Source organism: Vulpes lagopus, chromosome 6, assembly GCF_018345385.1.
Source record: "Vulpes lagopus strain Blue_001 chromosome 6, ASM1834538v1, whole genome shotgun sequence".
NCBI lineage: Eukaryota > Metazoa > Chordata > Mammalia > Carnivora > Canidae > Vulpes > Vulpes lagopus.
The window spans coordinates 14,077,712-14,097,897 of NC_054829.1; the positions used below are offsets into that span (position 1 = coordinate 14,077,712).

The 20,186-nt window shown below is 40.0% G+C and overlaps 1 protein-coding gene and 1 pseudogene across 7 annotated transcripts in view; both read left to right on the forward strand.

The window, feature by feature from the left end:
• The first annotated feature begins 2,824 nt into the window (after positions 1-2,824).
• GALC (galactosylceramidase) overlaps positions 2,825-20,186 on the forward strand; it is a 56,822-nt gene continuing 39,460 nt past the window's right edge. Inside the window, exons 1-6 of one of the 7 annotated variants that reach the window (XM_041759317.1) lie at positions 2,825-3,076; positions 11,848-11,916; positions 12,177-12,240; positions 13,616-13,729; positions 15,642-15,781; positions 18,403-18,441. In XM_041759317.1, coding sequence (XP_041615251.1) covers positions 2,882-3,076; positions 11,848-11,916; positions 12,177-12,240; positions 13,616-13,729; positions 15,642-15,781; positions 18,403-18,441 — 621 coding nt within the window. In that variant the 5' untranslated portion in view covers positions 2,825-2,881. Of the gene's footprint in view, positions 3,077-3,177; positions 3,529-11,847; positions 11,917-12,176; positions 12,241-13,615; positions 13,730-15,641; positions 15,782-18,402; positions 18,442-20,186 lie in introns of those variants that run through there. The other 6 variants (XM_041759314.1, XM_041759315.1, XM_041759318.1 and 3 more) reach the window with 6 other exon arrangements.
• On the forward strand, positions 9,188-10,371 carry LOC121492903 (annotated as a pseudogene).

The window sequence follows — 20,186 nt, forward strand, 5'->3', positions numbered from 1 at the left end:
ATCGGAAAAAAAAAAATCAGATTAGGATGAAGACACGAATAATCTTTTCCGCCAGAATTGTCCTAATTTGTGGAGAGCAGTCAAGTAGGCTGGGACTCCAGGACTAATTCTTACTCTATACCACATTGCTCGTTGCTATAGCAGTTTTTATCTGAGTTCTACTTAAGATCATGTTTAGTAAGCAGTATGTAATTTATTCCATTACGTGGATCCTGCCCTCAGAACTATCGTCATTGTTTTTAGATAAGGTCTTGAATTAACAGAATCCCTACATGTATTTTATAAGTCACTGAACAGAGTGACATTATTAACAATTGCAGTGAAGCAACTATCTAAGTTGAAAAAAATGAGATAAACAGCAGATGTTACAGGATAGTTCATGAAGGTATATACTTTGTACTCTTTTATGCAGAGGAGCTTCTACTTTTAAGAAGTGTTTCTACTTTCTATTATAAATAAATCCTTTTCCCTTATCCCCTCATAGGATATTCAGTGATTTTTAAAAATTAAACTTCTATTTTTCTGTATCGAGATATTAAGTCATTATTTAGACCTCCAAGTTATACAGGAATTTACCCATGTTTTGTATTAGAAATTGTCAGGTTTCATATTTTACATTTAGAGCTCTATCCATTTGCAGTTTGTGTGATGTGAAGCACAGATCCAAAATTTGACCTTTTTCCAAATAGTCATCCAGATGTTTCCATAGGTTTTCAAAGTTCCATCCTTACCCCAGTGATTTGAGGCATCATTTTTACAGCGATTTTTTTTTTTTTTTAAGTTCGGTTCAACTGATATGTATGGAGTACCTACTGCAGTTTGGACACTCCACTTGGAAAGTATACAGAAGAAAAAGACATGGCCTCTGCCCTTGTGAGGGCTGAATTCAGATTTCTAAAAGTAGAGCCATTTTCTCGAGATGACAGACTACAGTCAGACTGTATCAGTAACTTTTCATTAAAAGGCAAGAACTTTCATCTTTCTAAGGAGACCATCCGATTTTTTAAAAAAGATTTTATTTATGAGAGAGAGAGAGAGAGGCAGAGACATAGGCAGAGGGAGAAACAGGCTCCCTGCGGGGAACCTGATGTGGGACCCATTCCAGTCCTCAGGATCATGCCCTGGACCAAAGGCAGGCAGTAAACTGCTGAGCCACCCAGGCTGCCCAGACCATCCGATTTTAATCATATTTTTCACTTTGGGAAAATGAGAAATTTGCTGTGGCTCAAGTGCAGCTGTGATCCTCAGAAACACTGCTCCTTTAAGACAAAGACTTGTCTTTACTTTCAAAACTCATCTGAAATTTGAGAACTGAGAAGCACTCCTTTTCTTGTTTCTATCACACCCCAATCCACAGAAGCAAAGGAAGCTGAACGCATGATTGTCTGATAACTGCTATTTGCCTTTATCTCACCTCTGGAGCAAATCTGATTCCTGTGTTCAACAGTCCACAGATCTCTCTTCCTCCACTTATATTTAGTTCCCTTTCTCTTAGAAACTTTCTTTTCCAATGGTTTCCTGAACATAGATTGGAAATTTGAAACTAGGTGTTTTCTGTGTAAGGAATTAACTTTGATATATGAACTAATAGGAACTAGTAATATGTTCTAGGGATGAGAACATTTTTTTTTTTTCCGTTAAGTATTCTGTGTTTCCTCTTCTATAGAGATCACAAGGTATGCAAATATTTGTGGTGTGCCTTTCAAATACAGGTACAATGACGTGTTATAGGATGACGTATGCTGGGTACTGGTTTCAACTTCTCAGTTTCTTGCGTACGGTATTTTTTTTTTTTTTCTATTTCCACCCTGGTACTTCCCTTCTCCTTACCTTATTGTGCATGTTATATACATATCACAGATATAAAAATCTCAGAATTAGTAGGGGGTTTAGCATTCATTTACCATTTGTGGATTATACCCACTGGTTCTCAAATTCTGGCTTAAGTTAGTATTAGATCATTATTAGAAGGGATGGATCCAAGTGAGTTCTGGAAAGATAAATCTATCCAACCTGCATGGTTACTGACTTGTATCCTGGAATGGTGGTGGTAGAGAAGATAAGAGTTCAGACACGTGCTGTACTGGAAGAAGAAGCAATGGAAGAAAAAGTGGCCCATATACAGGGAACTACATTAACTTACCATCCAAGCCAGAACACTTTTTGAGGGTGAAAGGGGCACTTTTTATAATTTATATTAGAACAATAGACATAATAAGCTGGGACTGTCTTTGGTCAACCAAAATAGATCTATAGTAATTTAAGAGGAGAAAAAGCAAGCATAGCTATTGTATATTAGGAACACAGGGATAACAGAAGGGCTCGAGAACCTCCTTTTTTTGGGACTGCACAGATGGGAGACTTTTCCTCCTAGGATTACTGTGATCCTGAAACTTATATTTAGGTTTGCAGTTAAGGGACAAAACAATCTGATTCCAAATAGGGCTCTGAAGATGAAAACTCGTGTGTCCTATAGCCTTTGGGTCTTCTCTTTGCCATTTTGGGGTCTCCAAGCTTGCACAGGTAGACGCCAAAAACCAAATCCCACGGGCCTGCAAAGAAAGATTTTTGGGATCAGAAATGCCTTCTCAGCAGCCACTTCCTTCGCTCACGTGCTCCAGCACGTAGGCCTGAAAAGCAGCACAAAAGTGACTTCATTTGAAGACACCCCCCTCCCCACCCGCGCCACCCACGCCAAAGTCGCGACCGGAAAAACCTCCCTCGGCCACCCCCACCACACTACACCACTACTGCGGCTGCGCCGGCGACGTGTGGCCCGCAACCAAGATGGCGGCCCCGGCGTCAGCGCCCTCCTGCCCTTTCCCATCATGGCGGCAGCCGGACCCGCCTCCCTGGGCACCGGAGTCATGTGACCCACACAATGGCCGAGCGCCCACTGCAGGCTTCCCGGCAACGCCGAGGGAAAGCCATGACGGCCGCCGCGGGTTCGGCGGGCCACGCCGCGGTGCCCCTACTGCTGTGCGCGCTGCTGGTGCCCGGCGGCGCGTACGTGCTGGACGACTCCGACGGGCTGGGCCGGGAGTTCGACGGCGTCGGGGCAGTCAGCGGCGGCGGGGTGAGCGGCGGGCGACGGGTCGCGCGGCGGGGGCCGTGGGGGGCGTCCCAGAAGCCCCCGCGGCGGTGGCCGGGGGGGGCGTCCCAGAAGCCCCCGCGGCGCTCTCCAGTCGCGGCCCGGCCGCGGGCGGGCGCCCCTCGGCCTAGGTCGGGCGCCCGCTCTGGACCAGCGATGGACGCAGTTAGTTTTAATAGAGGATGCGGAGGCCCACCGAACAAGTGACAGGGGTAGCTCGTCCTTTCAGGGCGCCCCGCCTCCTTTGCCGCAGAGACGGCATTCCTCAGGGTCGCTCCAGGAATGGCCGGGGAGCCGGGGAGCATCACTCCTCCCGGGAGGACGCCCCTCCCCCCGCAGGGGTCGGGAGCCCCGGACCACTACTGCAGGGTGCGGTGGGCTGACTTCACTGTTCTGGTTTGGGGGCGCGACAGGTGCCTCAGGGCATCTTTAGGAAGGTAATAGGCCACTTGGGACTCCCCCCCCCCCCCCGTTCCTTTGTTTTTATTGGCAGGCTACATTAGGATCAACCGGTAGTCTAGGATGGTTCACTGTTTCTTGGGAGTCATTAAGGCCCGAGGTGGGGCGAGTTGCCCCCTCCTCCCCCCCAAAGGTTGGTGCCTCTGTGTCAAATTGGTGGCAGTGTCTGTGTGCAGGGAGGGGGAGACACCTGGCCAGCAGCCCTGGTGGCTCGCCACCACCCTTAGGGGGTATGAGCATCACCTGGTGTGCTTGGTAAACTGCACGCCTCATTCAGACTGTAGGATCGGGGGCCTGAGAACTTGCATTTTGACAAGTGACACCAATTGATTCTCAGACTAAGTAGGGAGAGACCTTTTTCTAATACGTAAACTTAATTTTAGAATAGTTTTAGATTTACAGAAAAGTTTCCAAGATAATACAGAGTTCCCATTACACCCTGCGGCCCTTTTTCTGTTATCAGCATCCCCCATCCCATAGGTAAGGTACCGTATACCTTTGTCACAACCAGGATTAATAACATATGGAAATCCACACTTCGTATTTCCTTCGTAGTTACCTAATGCCCATTTTCTTTTCCAGGATGTCATCCAGAATACCAACTGCATTTAATTGGCACATCTTAGTTCTCTCTTCGCTGTGATAGTTGCGGGGCGGGGGTGGGGTGGGGATGAGTTCATGTTACCTGGGCATTCTGTAAGATTTAAGTGAAGGGAGACATGAGGACCATCTCCAGCTTTGTGTAAAATTGTGTGGGCACAGCTGGTAGTTGTCTAAGTTTCCTAGTCATGTTGACAGGTGGCCTCTAGGCCTGGGAGCTTGCTTTAGTAGTAGCATGATTCTTCTGGGCTCTAACAAAATTTATTTGCTTCTGTCACATGCCCACGGTGACCTTTTTCCTGTCTTTGTTTTCCCCCCTTCCGTTGTACCCCAAATCACAACCAGAGCTAATTTTCTATGATGTGAAGCCCTAACTCTTGAATGAGTTGTTTGTTAGGTTGAGTCAGATGGAGCTTGTATATTCAGATGCATTTCAGAACTAGCTTGACTGCTTGCTTGCTGAATGGATGTTTTGTGCTGATCTCAGCCTACCATAACCCGTGTTGTGGCTCGATTGGCCCTTATGGTTCTTAAATTATGGTCGTAAGATGTCCTCAGCAATAACCACCGGGAAACTTTGAAAAAAAAAAAAGTTTTATTATTCACAGATCCTGACAAGCACATGGCACACCTTGGGTTACACAGCAAGGTTGTGGGGAAAGGAGGAAGAGAGCAGGAGCTCCAGTGTGCAAGCCCCTGAGGTCCTGTTTTTTAATGCATGCTCACTCACTGGTGACTTTAAAACTTAAAAAGGGGAATTTAAACTGCAGGAAGAGGAAAAACAAGCAACCTAAATGGTCAGTTACTGAAATCAACCAAGGTCTTTTTTTTTTTATTAAAGATTTTATTTATTTATTCATGATAGTCACACAGAGAGAGAGAGAGAGAGAGAGAGAGAGGCAGAGGGAGAAGCAGGCTCCATGCAGGGAGCCCGACGTGGGATTCGATCCCAGGTCTCCAGGATCGCCCCCTGGGCCAAAGGCAGACCGATGCGCCACCCAGGGACCCCTCAACCAAGGTCTTTAAAATAAAGAAGGCTGAGTTTCCCCCTGTGGGCAGCCTTGTTCTTGGTCTAGGTGTGTGGCTGGCATTGTGTTTCTTTGACACAGCCATCTTTGAAGTGGATACCTTTTTTGAAGTCTGCCCTCAGGCACTTGCATTACAAAAAAGGAAAAAAATTGTCAGGGTTTCCACTACAATCCACCTCTGATGTTAGGCATCAGAGTCAGTGCTGACCCTGGATATCGCATAGGTTAAAAGCCAGGGGTAGGGCATATTGTAACACAGAAAATACACATCTAAGTAGGATTAGATAGCACTCCTATAATAATTATACAGACGATAGTCTGAAATCCAGTCTGTAGCCATTGTACCAAGCTTAAAGGGTCCTGCCATGAAACCAGGTCAGTGATCCTGGGGCTCAAGAATGGGTTCAAAGATTTGGGTAATATTGTGAAATATTTAAACATCTTTGGCCATCTCATTTAGACTGGTTTGATCAGATAGGCTTTTCTAAGTGCGCTTTGCTGGATTTTTTTTTTTTTTTTTTTTCACAAGGAATCTCAGATTGGACTCTCAAAGTCTCTCAGGGCTGGGCAGTCAGGCCAAGGACTTGCCTTCAGACTTCACTTACAATACCTGCAGATGTGAGTGAATTCCTTTCTTAAGGTCTCCCAAATATCCTGACATTTTTGGGCCTCCCAAAAAGTGGCCTTTCTTAACTCACCTGGTAAGGCTGCCAGGAAAACTTAAAGGCTTAGAAATAGCCACATTAAACACCTGATGGGAGTTAATTACAATGGAATTGGCGAGGATCTTTGGTTATTTCTGTGACATATAACATTCTAGATAATAGCTACAATTATAAGTGACAATATTATACCAGGGACATAGTAGGTACCTAGGAATTTCATATGATTTCTGGAACACTTACATCAATCACACGTATCCACACAAATTAACCTAAAAAAGATTTCTCATTACTTATTTGACAAGGCTTTCCATATAGTTTAACATATCAGATAAGCCTAATCAGTCTGTGATCTCTCTTTTTATAAGAAGGAGCAAATCATTTGAGATGGTCTAGGACCCTCTGAAAAATCCCAAAATTATTTCAAGTTTAAAAAGACTTCATTTAGAATTTGATTCTGGAAGTTTGTCAGAAATATCAAAAGGCTTTAAAATACTTGATTATGTAGAATCATAGATCACTGTGAAATATTAGTTATCTATTTAACTTTCACCAAAATTACAATTAAAGACTTCATAGGCAAATACAGAAAGTTATAAAATTTATTAAGAAAAGAATGAAACTTAGCTCTTTAAATAGAGAAGACTCGTTTTCTTAAGTAATCAAAGACATGATAGCTTGAAATATAGGAAGTTATTTTGATGAAATACAGAATCTTATTTCCTAGGCAAATTACTTAAAAACCTTACAGTCTTATCAAGAACAGACCAATAGTCTAAGAAAACTGTCCTTTTAGCAGATGAAAGAAAACTAAGCTTTAGTTTTTAGAAGTACACTATTTATTAAAGCTTATTTTAAAAAGTTTATAATAAATTATTTTTAGCTAGCTTGCCTACACAAGATAAAATTCTCTCTCCCTCTCTTTTATTTTTTTTCCTTTTCCCTATTTTCTATATCCATTTAATTTGTCTATTTTAGGACAAAATTACTTTCATTTGCCCTAACAAAAATGCATCTCCATACCTCATACCTTAGCTGAAATACATCCTACTTTCCTTGCCTAGAGTTGTTTCTCTTATTTCTTGTATGTTTAATTACATATATTGTTAGAATCCTTAAGTCTTAGAAACGTTAATTTCTAGTGAAAACTAGTGAGTAAGCAGTTGTAAACTATTTACTAGCACTTTGCATATTGGCAAATTTATGAATACATTTCATAATTTCTAGAGGGATATGCCTCTATTTAAAAAAAATAGTAACAGTTTTTCAGTATAGCACAGGACGTGTTTACTAACAGATCCAGATATCTTTACCTTCTGTTACAAGAAACCAAAAGTAGATAAACTTGTGTTCAGTAATTAATGTTTCAACATTTTATATTTAGTAGAGATCTACATATTTAATGACTTTCTATCATTGAACTTAACTTGGCAAAACTCTAGGGTTTCAAGTTAGCAAAATGATTTGGGTAACTTTTTAAGTATACATACCATAAAACATAATTACTGTTGAAAAGTGGATGCCTTGGCAATCAACGCTTAAGTCCTACATTTGCATTACAAAAAGAAAAAGGCAACCATTGTAGCTTAGGCTAGAATGGATGACCTGGTCTGTAGCTGCTCTGACCTGCTTTGTGGGGTGGAGGGCGTTTTAGAGCAGGGAGAGGCACAACTTTTCCTTAACCCAACTTAATCTTCTTGATTTTTATGCTTTTATTTTCTGATGTTGCAACTTTACTCATAGGTGCTGGAGTATATTTCAGGGTAACGTGGACTAATTGGTCAATATGTGTGTGTGTGTGTGTGTGTTTACTACAGTCATTCTTTTTATTATTGTGGTTTAAACCTAGACTAGCCAGTGTATCATTAAATGAGGACCCATCTGTCCTAGTATCTGTACTTGTGGGATTAAATCCAATATTTAAACTTGCTGAAAAATGGGAGGTCTTCATTATTTTTTATTTATTTATTTTTTCCTTATTTTATATTTATTAACTCCATTTAAGATTATTTAAATGAGAAGAATGTTGCATGACTCAGTAGGATACTCATCCATTTGATAGTGTCCCTGTGCATAGTGCGTTCCTCATCTTAGAAGCTTCATAAATATTGATTGAATGAAAATGGTTGCAAAACTATATTTGCACGTCACTTTAGACTTATTTGTGGAGTCCTTGGTATGTTGTACAGTTTGTGACAGTAGGTTTGGAATGTTCTTACTTTATCCTCCAATCTGATAGGGAAGGCAGTATGGGACAGTAGTTAAGAATGTGGGTTTAAGAGCAGATTGTCAGGGGTCCCATCTGGGCCCTGCCATTCACTGTACAGCCATGGGCAGGTTATTTAATCTCTCAGTGTCTCAGTTTCTTTTCTGAGGAGACCTTGAAACCTGGTGGGAGCATCAGGAGAATAGATGTAAAGTGCTTGGGATGGCATCTGGCACATGATTATTTTGGTTAATATCATCCTGTTTCATCAGAAGTAAGTTGCATGAAAAACATACTTGGGTATAAAATGTCTGCCATTTATTGAGAACTTACTGTGTGTCAGCCCTTGTGCTACAGCTTCTTCCGGGGCTGTATGGAAATAGCTCCAGGCCTTTTTCAAGGAGGGTGACTGGTAATTTGTTACTCCTTGCTGGTGCATTTCAACATTTGGCTACACTACTCTGAACTATTGCTATTGACTAAGGCTTTTGCATTGAGAATGACATAGGCTTGCATAGGCTTGCAGTAGCACAATGATGTGGTGTGTTTGCTCAAAGTTTGCATGTTCTGTGTTAAGGATAGGAGTGCGCGGAGGCAAAATAACCCCCAAACAGCCAAACCTATTGTTCTAATGACATACTTCAGGGTGGGAAGCATTGTTTCTCTTTGATCAAGGCTGGGTTATTGTGCATATACAGTGTTCACTCACAGAGTGTCTAATGTTTGAGCCTCCACCAGTCTGTAAGCTCTTTGAGAATGGTGACTGTATTTTTTAAAGACAGTTTGTACAATGCTTGTCATTTAATGAGAGCTCACTGTGTGCCAGCTACTGTGCTATGTCCTTTACATACATCTTACTTTAGCCTTAGAACAGCTGAAGGAGTTCTAAGGAGTGGGAAAGCCTACTTTACAACAGATCACCTAGCTTGGTCACCTGGCTCGTAAATGATGCAATTGGGATGCAAGCTCCTTCTGACTCAAAGCCTCCTCTATTACTTTGTCTGTGTCTATTATTTTGTCTATGCAACAAACAATACCATAAAAGATATTTAATGTTGACTGAATAAAAGAAGAAATGGGGGTATGAACTTGAGTAAGACATAGTTCTTGTCCTCAAGGAACTCAGAGTTGAGACAGAGAAGTGGGGTGGTGAGTAGGGTGCAAGGTTAGAAGAGTTACAGTAGAGTTGTAGATTGGAAGCCAGGGGAGTGCACAGGAGAGCCACCTACAACAAATATAGGGGAGGAGCAGAACGGGACCTTCCCTGAAGAGGATGCTTTGGAGTTGGCCACATAAGGGTGTAGAATGCACTCCAGACAGAAGAAAGAGAAAAAGTAGTTTGATATATCTAGATAGAAGGCATGAGCGTGGTACTGGGTAATGTGTAAGAGTTACTATCCAAATAGTTAAAGATTTGGGTATAAAAGGGAGCAATTTGAACTTTATCCTGAAAGCTCTTGGCAGAGGAGCAGTCTTGGCAGGTTTATACAGAGTGCCTTTGTGTTTAGATTTGTGTTTTTGGAAGATTAATCTGGCAAGGAGTGTGGAGGATAGATTACAGGGAGGCAGATGGGAGGCCCTGAGACCATTTAATGGTCTCAGACTAATGACTGAAGGGGGCCTGGTGAAGGAAGTAGGGTTGAAGTGAGGGGATGGATTTGAGAGATATTAAGGAGGTCTTGGTGACTGAAGATGAATGGGAATTGGATATCCTGGTTCTGTGGGCTCTGTGGCAATGAATTCTTCTGTGAAGTGGATGAAGACTACATCTAGGATAAATTCAATCTCCCTGGACTCAATGAACAGGTGCCTCACTATTGACAAGCTCTAGACATGATCTTTGACCTGGAGCTTGATGAAGAGCTGGAACAACCCCAACCAGAGCGACCTGATTGAGCAGGCAGCTGAGATGCTTTATGAATTGATCCACACCCACTATATCCTCACCAACTTAGCATTGCCCAGATGTTGGAAAAGTACCAGCAGGGAGACTTTGGCTACTGTCCCTGTGTGTACTGTTAGAACCAGCCAATGCTTCTCATCGGCCTTTCAGACATCCCAGGTGAAGCCATGGTGAAGCTCTACTGCCCCAAGTGCATGGATGTGTATACGCTCGAGTCATCGAGGTACCATCATGTGGATGGCGCCTTCTTTGCCACCGGTTTCCCTCACATGCTCTTCATGGTGCACCCCGAGTACTGGCCAAAGTGGCCCGTGAACCAGTTTGTGTCCAGGCTCTACAGTTTTAAGATCCATCCAGTGGCCTACCAGCTGCTGCTCCAAGCCGCCAGCAACTTCAAGAGCCCCGTCAAGACAATTTGCTGATTCCCCACCCCACCTGTCCCTCAGTCTTTGAAATCTCCGATCCTTTGCTGCCACCCTTTCCGGAACCCTCTATGGTTTTTAGTTTAAATTAAAGGAATCATTATTGTGGTGGGAATATGAAATAAAGTGGAAGAAAAGGCCAAAAAAAAAACCACCCCAAAAAACCCATAAACCTATGTTTATGGTTTAGGCAGATGCTGTTCTTTACTAAGATAACAAATGCAGCAGAAGGAACAGACTTAGGAAAAAGTGCCATGTTTGATTGGGGATTTGTTGAACTTGAAAGGAGGAGAGGGTAGCTCCATGGGTCTGTGTCTCAGTGGCAGGGGCTGGGAAGATTGTAGGTGTGAGGGAGATAAGGTGCCACTAGAATTCAGTGGTAGCATATGTGAGAGTGGGAAACAGAACATCGAGCCCCATAAGAGTTGGGTGTCTTACCCTCAGTGTCAGTGCTTTGAACATAGGGCTGTCTGGCTTCTAAGCCAAGGGACATGCCGCTGATTCAGGTTAAAACCTATTTCCTTTTTATTTTTAAGAGATTTTATTGATTTATTCATGAAAGACACAAAGAGAGAAAGGCAGAGACACAGGCAGAGAGAGAAGCAGGCTCCATGCAAGGAGCCCGATTGGGACTCACCGGGAATCCAGGATCATGCCCTGAGCCAAAGGCAGATGCTCAACTACTAAGCCACCCAGGCATCCCAAAACCTATTTCTTTTATTCCTTTTGTGCATAGTGCTCCCCAGAAGATATATTATTGGTCCACTGTTGATTTTGTGATTTCTTTGTTGAAGCAGTCATCGGCCATGGGTTAGGTGTGATCACGTGTTGGTCTCTGCAACCTGCCGCTCTGTCTTTTCATGCATTCTGATGCCAATGTGAGGTTTCCTTAGAACAGCTTGGCCTGGGGATAATTGTGTACTCATGCTTAATAGTAACAGAACTTAGAAATCTCTAGTAAAGATGGGGAGAGTAGTGATTCCTTTTGGTATTGCTGCTTGTAATAATTTCTTGCAAGATAATGAGTGAAAAAAATTACCTGATATTAATCCTTTCCGTCCTGGCCGCCAGATATTGTAGTTATCAAATGGTCTTAAGATAGAGAACCTGAGTTTCATTTCTTCTAATAACCACTCTCTGGTTATTAGAGTTCAGGTCCCCAGGACAAATCTGTGATCATGAGGTTCATTAATAGACTTGCTTGGCTTACTTACTGCCCAGTCAACCCTCATCTCAGTAGAAGAGAAAACTGCTGAGGCTTGGATCCTGTGTTTTAGCTTTTGGACAGACAACAGCCCTATTTTCCCAATGATGGACAAAATAAAGGCCGGTAAAAAGATAACCTGGGAAACGACTTTTCACCACTCAACTTTGCCCAAGAGCTGGTTAAACATGGGCATGTTGTGTGGTGTGCATCAGCACTATGAAAACATGTTCATGATTGGATTTATTTGTACTTCTGAACTTTTTTTTTAGGCAACATCCCGACTTCTAGTAAATTATCCAGAGCCCTATCGTTCTCAAATATTGGATTATCTCTTTAAGGTAATGAGAAAATAATTATTTAATGGCACCTGTGATATTTTTGATAAACTATGGTGAATTTCAGTGGTAGAATTGATCACCTTCCCAATTCTAGCATTAAAAAAAAAAAAAACGGCAAATTACTTTTGGAAGAAGTTGCTATTTATTCGAAATTGGGTTTCTGATATTTAAAACCAAAGACAGTAATTAGTAATTGTCTTAATGTACTTTGTTGTTCATCTGGTGAATTACAGTATTAATACTCCTGCTTCTTTCCCCAGCCAAACTTTGGTGCCTCTTTGCATATTCTAAAAGTCGAAATAGGTGGTGATGGGCAGACAACAGGTAGGAGATTTGGGAAATGGGATTGTTTTCCTTCAGTGTTTTAATCTATACCTAAATTTAAGGACTATGAATCAGAATATAAGTGATACCAACATTTTTGATGTTGATTATTGCTTATGGATAGTTTCTTATTGTTCTTTTTTTACTCTATTAAAAATTTTATATCAAAATCCTCATTTTTCTTCTCATAAAATAGTATTTGGACTTTAGATTGCTTATTTAATGGATTAATCTGCAGCAAACCCACAGTTTTTAAAAAAAAACTATATTCAGTAGGAAGCATAGAGACAGTTTGGAATTTTTATTGAGAAGTTCCAAAAAGAACTTTTAACATAAAAAACATGTAAAATGTTATTATGTTACTAGTTTTAAATAAAATATGTGGCAAAAATATAAGTTGTCATCAGTATTTCAGATGTACAGCTTTTTTTCTTTTAAAAACAAAACTATTTTTAACCATTAAATTTTCAATCTTCACTTATCACCATTTTGATTGGCTTTGTGTCATCCATGTAGTTAGTTGATGCACAGGAAGAAAAAAATTCTCTCAGTGATAATACAGCTTATTATTTATAGGCCAGATTCCATTTTAGTGAACTTTACAGTATTGCCTGTATACAGCATGTTCTTGTTGGTGACTTGGGAATAATTTTGGTTAAAAAGATAACTCTGCATGGTGGTGTTAGTGTTTAATTAGTAATGAAAGAATGAAATGAAAGAATATTTCATGAAATGAAATAGAAATGAAAAGGGCAAGGCCCCCTCCTTGTGAGGCCCTTCCAAACAAGGGCAGATGTTTGTGAAGTGTGGTAACACGTGAGGACTGGTATCAGCTACCTTGACACACCTTGGAAGTTAGGATAGGATTTTTTATAGAGGGGATGTGCAGTTGTATACTCTTCCCTTTCTTCTCTCAAAGCTCTGTTTTGGTTTAACGAAGCATGTTAATAGGCTCAAGGCCGGGGGTATGAGAATGGGTCTTAGGGGCCCGGGGATTCATAACTAGGATTGAGAAGCTGGAAGTTGAGGTGATCTGAAGTCAGTGTTGGACATGGGGATTTGAAGACCCAGAAAGACCAGACCAAAGCCTGGGAGAATGTGGTTCTAGGTTTTTAATTACATGAATTGATAACACTTCTCTCAATACTGCTTATAATAGAAAGTTGTGGTTTTGCTTTTCAAGACCTTTGTGATACTTCGAGTAATGAAAAACATGAAATAATATGCTTTGATCATCCATCATTCTTATTTGCTCCATGTCAGGATTGGAACTGGAATGCGTCTTCTTTGAAATGTGTATATGTATAGGGGAGAGCGGCCCTATGAAACACCATTAATGGATGGTTTCCTTTCTCTTTTGCTCTCTCCCATGCAGATGGTACTGAACCCTCCCACATGCACTATGCATTAGATGAGAATTATTTCCGAGGATATGAGTGGTGGTTAATGAAGGAAGCTAAGAAGCGGAACCCTAATATTATACTCATGGGTAAGGAGTGAAGTTTTCCATGCTTTTGCATTCCATTTAACTTTTAAATTCTGAATTCTGTTTGTGGAGTCATTATTAATACTGAGGTACTAATAATGTTGTTAATACTACCATCATCCTAGCAGCAGCAAAGCATGTGCCAGGGTTGATCCTTTCTTTGCCCTTATATTATGTCTGCTCTTTATATATAATAACTTTGGAGTGAGGCATTACTCTTCCCATTTTATAGAAGCAGAAGAGGCTTAGGTTTTGCCACCTTGACTTAAGGTGAGATAATTAGTAAATGGCAAAATCAGATATAGAACCTAATTGCATTTTGGTTGTTTTCTTGATGTTAAATTATTACTCTCAACAAAATTTCTTATCAAAATTTGTAGAAGGGCAATATTATCTAGAAAATTGTATATTAGGTGTAGTAGTGTATCCCAACTGTTTGTATAATTATGCATTACATGAAGTCATAGACCCCATTTCTAGAAGAGGTTCCCATGAAAGTGTTTGTTTGAACCTCAGCAATGTGTTGGTCATTGTTCTAGGCATTAGGGATACCAAACAATCCAGCCCCCAATTCCTGCTCTTGTGGAGTTTAAGCTCTAGTGGCAGGATCATTGGATTTCTCAAATAGGACTACTATGTTCATTTTATAGTTCTCATGTAGCAGTGTGCAGAACTATAAGATACTGCAAACATACACAGTGATGTCATACAGTTATCATTTGAAATGAATTTGATTTTTTGAAACAAGCTCACACATCTAGTCTGTATGAGATCAATGAGATCCATTTAATAGGCTTGATTTCAAGTTATTTTAAGAATCATTTTTAACAAAGGACAAACATAAGTTTTTCTAAATTAAAAAAATGAGGAGTTAGTGTGTTCTTTATAAATGGTCTTTTGTAAGAGATTCCAGGAAATATTTTAAGCAGTAAAAAAAAGAAGCATCATTGACTTCAGCACATACTCACCCATTGGGCTGTTTTCAAGGTCAGTTCTCATTTAAATGTAGAAAATCTGGCACGCTGAATCATGTTCTAACAAAGACTTACACATGGTGGTTCTGTAGAATGCATTTCATTGTTCTAAGATGTTCCAGTATTTTAATGTCACATTTCTTATGGGATATACACTTAGACATTCCTCCCAAGTTTAGAAAAATAAGCATTTTGTTCTTTTGTTCATTATGTTTTTTTTCAGTGGTGAGTTAGATTGGTAATACATATTAACAGTTGAGGAGCTTAACTGTTGAGCTTATTTTAACATATTAGTAACAGAATCAGGATTTAGAATTGTAATTAGTGCTTCTCTACTCTTCCATTTTCTTACTTAAAAATAATAATTAGAGTGTTGGAAGAATGTGGGTTATTTGATCTATATCATACCGCAAAGATGTATTTTCCTGTTGAGTCATTGGGATTTATATTGATATGATGACAAACTAGCTTTGCTGAATTTGATTATCTGAATAGTTTTTTAAGAAGCCTTAAGTTTTAAGAAGATGTACTAGTGAATGAGGAATTTGTATTATACTTAACCTGTAAGTTAGGCATAAGCTTTTCAGAACTCTTTGATTTGACTTCAGAGGAAAGAAATTGAATATCAAATATCCCTGTAGCAGGTGGTGGTCTTGTCAAGTTAAATTGTATGTTACATTTCTTTCTATTGGCAAGTATCTTTGAGAGAGCCTTTGTGTTTTTATTTCTTGAAAGAACATTTGGAATTATTGAGGCTGACTTTAGGGATGATTAAGGAGTTGCAGAGTTCATAAATGGGAAGAGATTTTGGAATTTGTGCATGGCATATAATCTTGAGTAAGATCTGTATTGGCTTTTTGCTTAGCGTGAGTTCTTTTGCCTTGTTTTCACTGCGCCAGCATTGTTACACTCACTCCACCTTTACCTTTTCCTTTCTGCAGGGTTGCCATGGTCATTTCCTGGATGGCTAGGAAAAGGTTTCAACTGGCCTTACGTGAATCTTCAGCTGACTGCCTACTATATCATGACCTGGATTGTGGGTGCCAAGCATTATCATGATTTGGACATTGATTATATCGGGGTTAGTAATATATGTAAAGCTGATTAACTTTTAGACATTTATTTGTAATTTCTTAAAGTAATTTAATTCTTTGGCATTTTGTTGACCAACCATTTTGTGTCACGAGACTAATTTATTCTATTGGCATCTGATAACAAAGTAACTACATGTGACCTTTTATTCCTCCTCTTTGCCCATCCAAATTCTAACCTCTTTTGAAAACTGTGCTAAATGTGTACCTTCTCTGAACTTTTTTTTTTTTTTTAATTTTGATTTTTGGTTGGGCAGCCCCAGTGGCTCAGTGGTTTAGTGCTGCCTTCTGCCCAGGGCATGATCCTGGAGACTCGGGATCGAGTCCCATGTCGGCTCCCTGCATGGAGCCTGCTTCTCCCTCTGCCTGTTTCTCTCTCTCTCTCTGTGTCTCTAATAAATAAATAAAACATCTTAAATTTTTTTTTTTTATTTTTGGTACCACCCTAGCTCATGTTCTCCTTAAAAGCTTTCCCTAGTTTCTCTGGTCATACAAGAATACTATATTTACCATACAGTTCGATGATTAATTTCATTTTGCTCTATGAATCTTCTGTTGTCCAAAATCAGAGGGTGGCACACTTTTTCTTAGTGGGTTAGAGTGTAAATACTTTGTGGGTCAAAAGGCAATATGAAGGATATTATGTAGGTAATTACATAGCCATTTAAAACATAACCATTTAAAACCGTAAAAACCAATTTCAGCTCTCAGGTTGTAAAAAATACAAATAGTGGGTAGGCTGGATTTGGCAGGATGGCTAAAATCTGCCTACCCTTGTCTTAAACTGTTATTTAACACCTTTTAATGATTGAAAAAATGTAAAATATGACGTCTTTCCAGCTGGTCTGTTGGCAGGCTGGAGGCACCATACCTCACAGAACCTCACAACAAATACATGGTGGTCTCCACACATGTTTGCTTATTAATATGCCATCTGTCAAAACTGATTTAAAAAGTGTTCTTGCAGTTAGCCAACAATTATTGAGCTCCTCCTATGTTGCAGGCACTGGGACTGTTATATTCTAGGGATACCAAGATTAATAAGTCCTTAAGGAGTTTAGTGAGAGAGATAGGAACTGGGATAGATTAAACTGTAAAATCACAGGAGGATAGAGGACCTGAGGATGGGCCAAGGGCTGTAGGCAGCCAGGAGAAAGAATATACTTTTTTAAAAAATTTTTTTCTCCAAATTCTAATCGAAAATTAGTTTGTATTTGAGAACTTTCATATGTCAGGGTATTTTTAGCCTATAGTGAAACTAAATGTAGGTTTCAATCTAAATAGCATTTTATTACAGTAAAGTCACACTCAGAAAATGTTTCTGGTAAAGAATGGGTAATTCACACTCTTTTAGACTCACATGCTGTGGTGAGGAGCTTCTTTGATAAGAAATACTTTCCTGTATCTCTAGAGTAAAGTGAGTGATAGTGCCTGGACTCTAGGCCATCTGTGTCATTAACAGTTTTCTCGGCGGCAAAACTAATGTCATGGAAATTCTCTTTCATTTCTAAAACCTCAGCCTTCATGATTCTAAACCATCGAGAGTTGTGCAATTTCCCTTTATCTGTCCTCATTAAGAATTTGCCTTTGTGATATAGCATATCGTGTGATCTTGTGTATGCTTAAAAAAAATTACTTCTACAGGATACTTTATTTTTTAAAAGATTTTATATATTTACTAGAGAGAGAGAGAGAGTGAGAGTATGAGTGGGGGAGGAGGAGGAGAGGGACAAGCAGATTCCCCACTGAGGGGCAGCCTACATGGGGCTCGATCTCAGGACCTTCAGGTCATCTCCTGAGCTTAAGGCAGCCACTTAACTGAGTGAGCCACTCAGGTGCCCCTACAGTGTACTTATTTATATTGGCCTTAAATGTGATGGTAAGATCTTATAAAAATTATTATTATTATTTTTAAAGAATTTATTTATTTACTCATGAGATAGAGAGACAGAGACACAGGCAGAGGGAGAGGCAGGCTCCATGCGGAGAGCCTGATGTGGGACTCAATCCAGGGACTCCAGGATCATGCCCTGGGCTGAAGGCAGGCACTAAACCGCTGAGCCACCCAGGGATCCAGGTCTTATAAAAATTATTACAACACTCCTGTCTGCTGGGTCTGCAGTGCCTGACAGAGTCCCTGGCACACCTTACATTGTCAGTGTTTGTTGAATGATTGAATGGATATTCTAGTTTTAGAAATCACTGGAATAGGGTGCCTGGGGGGGGGGGGGCTCAGTCATTTAAGTATCCAAATCTTGATTTTAGCTCAGGTTGTGATCTCTGGATCCTGGGATTGAGCCCCATGTCAGTCTACTTGCTCAATGTGGAGTCTGCTTGAGGGTTTCTCATCATGGAAATGAGTGACTATTTGAAAAATACCCACCAAACGTTCCAAATATATGTTTTAAAAATAATATTCTAATGTAAAAAATAATAGTTTAAAAAAGTTATGTCTTCTAAATATCTATAAATGCAAAAAGAGGATATTCCATAAAGTAAGGAACATTGCATTTTAGATGATATGAAAGATAATGAGAGCAGTGGCATCTTAACAGTAATGTCTACTTTCTGACTACTTTCAATTCAGGCTCTTTGACTTTCTGTTTTACAGATTTGGAATGAGAGGTCATTTGACATCAATTATATCAAGGTCTGTACAACTTTAAAATCTTTTTATCTTGAAGTTACTAGTAAATAATTCCCTTATGGTTCCATAGAAATTAGTATAGTAGGAACATTGGGTTTTTTTATAACACAGATATTTGTTTTGCCTAGTTGTGACATAAAATTCAGGCAAAATTTAATCATATTTAAATTCCTGATTAAAGCATAGGTAATTCCTAATGAACCCCAGATTTCCTTTGTCTGAAGAGTTGTGTTGAATTTTCCTATCTTAAAATTAATTATTTATGGAATTATGATAATCATTATAAAAAAACTGCATCATGTTGGACTTTTAGGACTTAAAGAAATATAGCTTTTCTTTTTTTCATTGTCAACAGGAAAGGAGGCAAAACTGAAAAAGAACAAAGACCATTATTTGTGGTATCAGAATTGCAACTTAGGGAGCACAGATTCTGAAGTAACCAAAAAAAGTGTCCTGCTTCTGTGGGGAGGGCAAGGGATAATTACATGATGTAGATAAAGAAGAGAAAAGGAAGCACTGCTAATTTGGGGCTGACCATTTAAGCCATTTCTGATTACTATCTCATTGATTATTTTATTGTTCCTGGAATGTATTAACTTTAGGGTCCTCATATGACCTGAATGCCAGTTGTTTTGCTGAAATATTAGGAGCAACTGCTTATAAAACTATTGCCACCTCTGGCCCAGTTCAGGAGTTCATCAGTTGCAAAGGAAAATGGAGCTTGGAAATGGAGTCTCTTTTGGCCAGAAATTTTGTACAGTTTTACATCTTATATCAGAATATCTAGTGTATAGCCTCACTGTTATTTTCTTTGGAATGCCTATTACATTGGAATGTTCTATATGTTTCTACCTGTTATTAGCAAATAGGTAGCAACTAACATTTGCCAAGTGTGTTTTTTCTTTAAAGATTTTTGATTTATTCATTTGAGAGAGAGAAAGGCAGAGAACATAAGCAGGGGGAGAGGGAGAGGGAGAGGGAGAAGCAGAAGCAGACTTCCCACAGAGCAGGGAGCCCCATGTGGGACTTGATCCCAGCACCTGGAGATCATGACCTGAGGTGAAGGCAGATGCTTAACGCTACCTAGACACTCCTGCTCCTGTGTTTTATTGGGTTGCTTTTCCTAGTTATTTATCTCCCTTTCATTCTTACTAGCCCCCTTATGAGGTAACTACTATTGTTGCTGTTTTTCAGGAAAGGAAAAAGTGAGACTAATAACCCTTCTGTCCCTGGGAAACTAGTGGCAGCTTTAACTTTTCAGGTGGAGGTATTCTCTGCTTTATTTTCAGTACCATTTGACTTGTGTTTCCTCTAAGAAACATAGTTTTGTGGTTATATTTTGTTTCAGTTCTTAAACGAATTTCTTTAAGGGTATTATGTTTTTATTGGGTAATATCTACTAAATTTCTTTCATTTATTTATTCATTAATTCTACCAACAAGTATTGACTCAACACCAGGTTTGTCAGGCATTCCATATATGCTTAGAAGACGATACAAAATACTGATGCTGCCCAAAGGAATTCCCATTTGAGGGCTATAGGGCTCTGTATGGACAACTAAAACAGCAGTCATCATTTCTCTAGCAGAATAATGACCATGCAGCATTGTTAGAAGGGGCAGAGAGGAGATGACCCTTCTGCCTGGGTGGATTAGGGAAGGTGACATGTGGTTGGAATCTTCAAGATGGGATGGTTAGGAACTCCCCTTGTTGCTAGGGCAGGGGCAGGACACCGCAAAGAAATGATG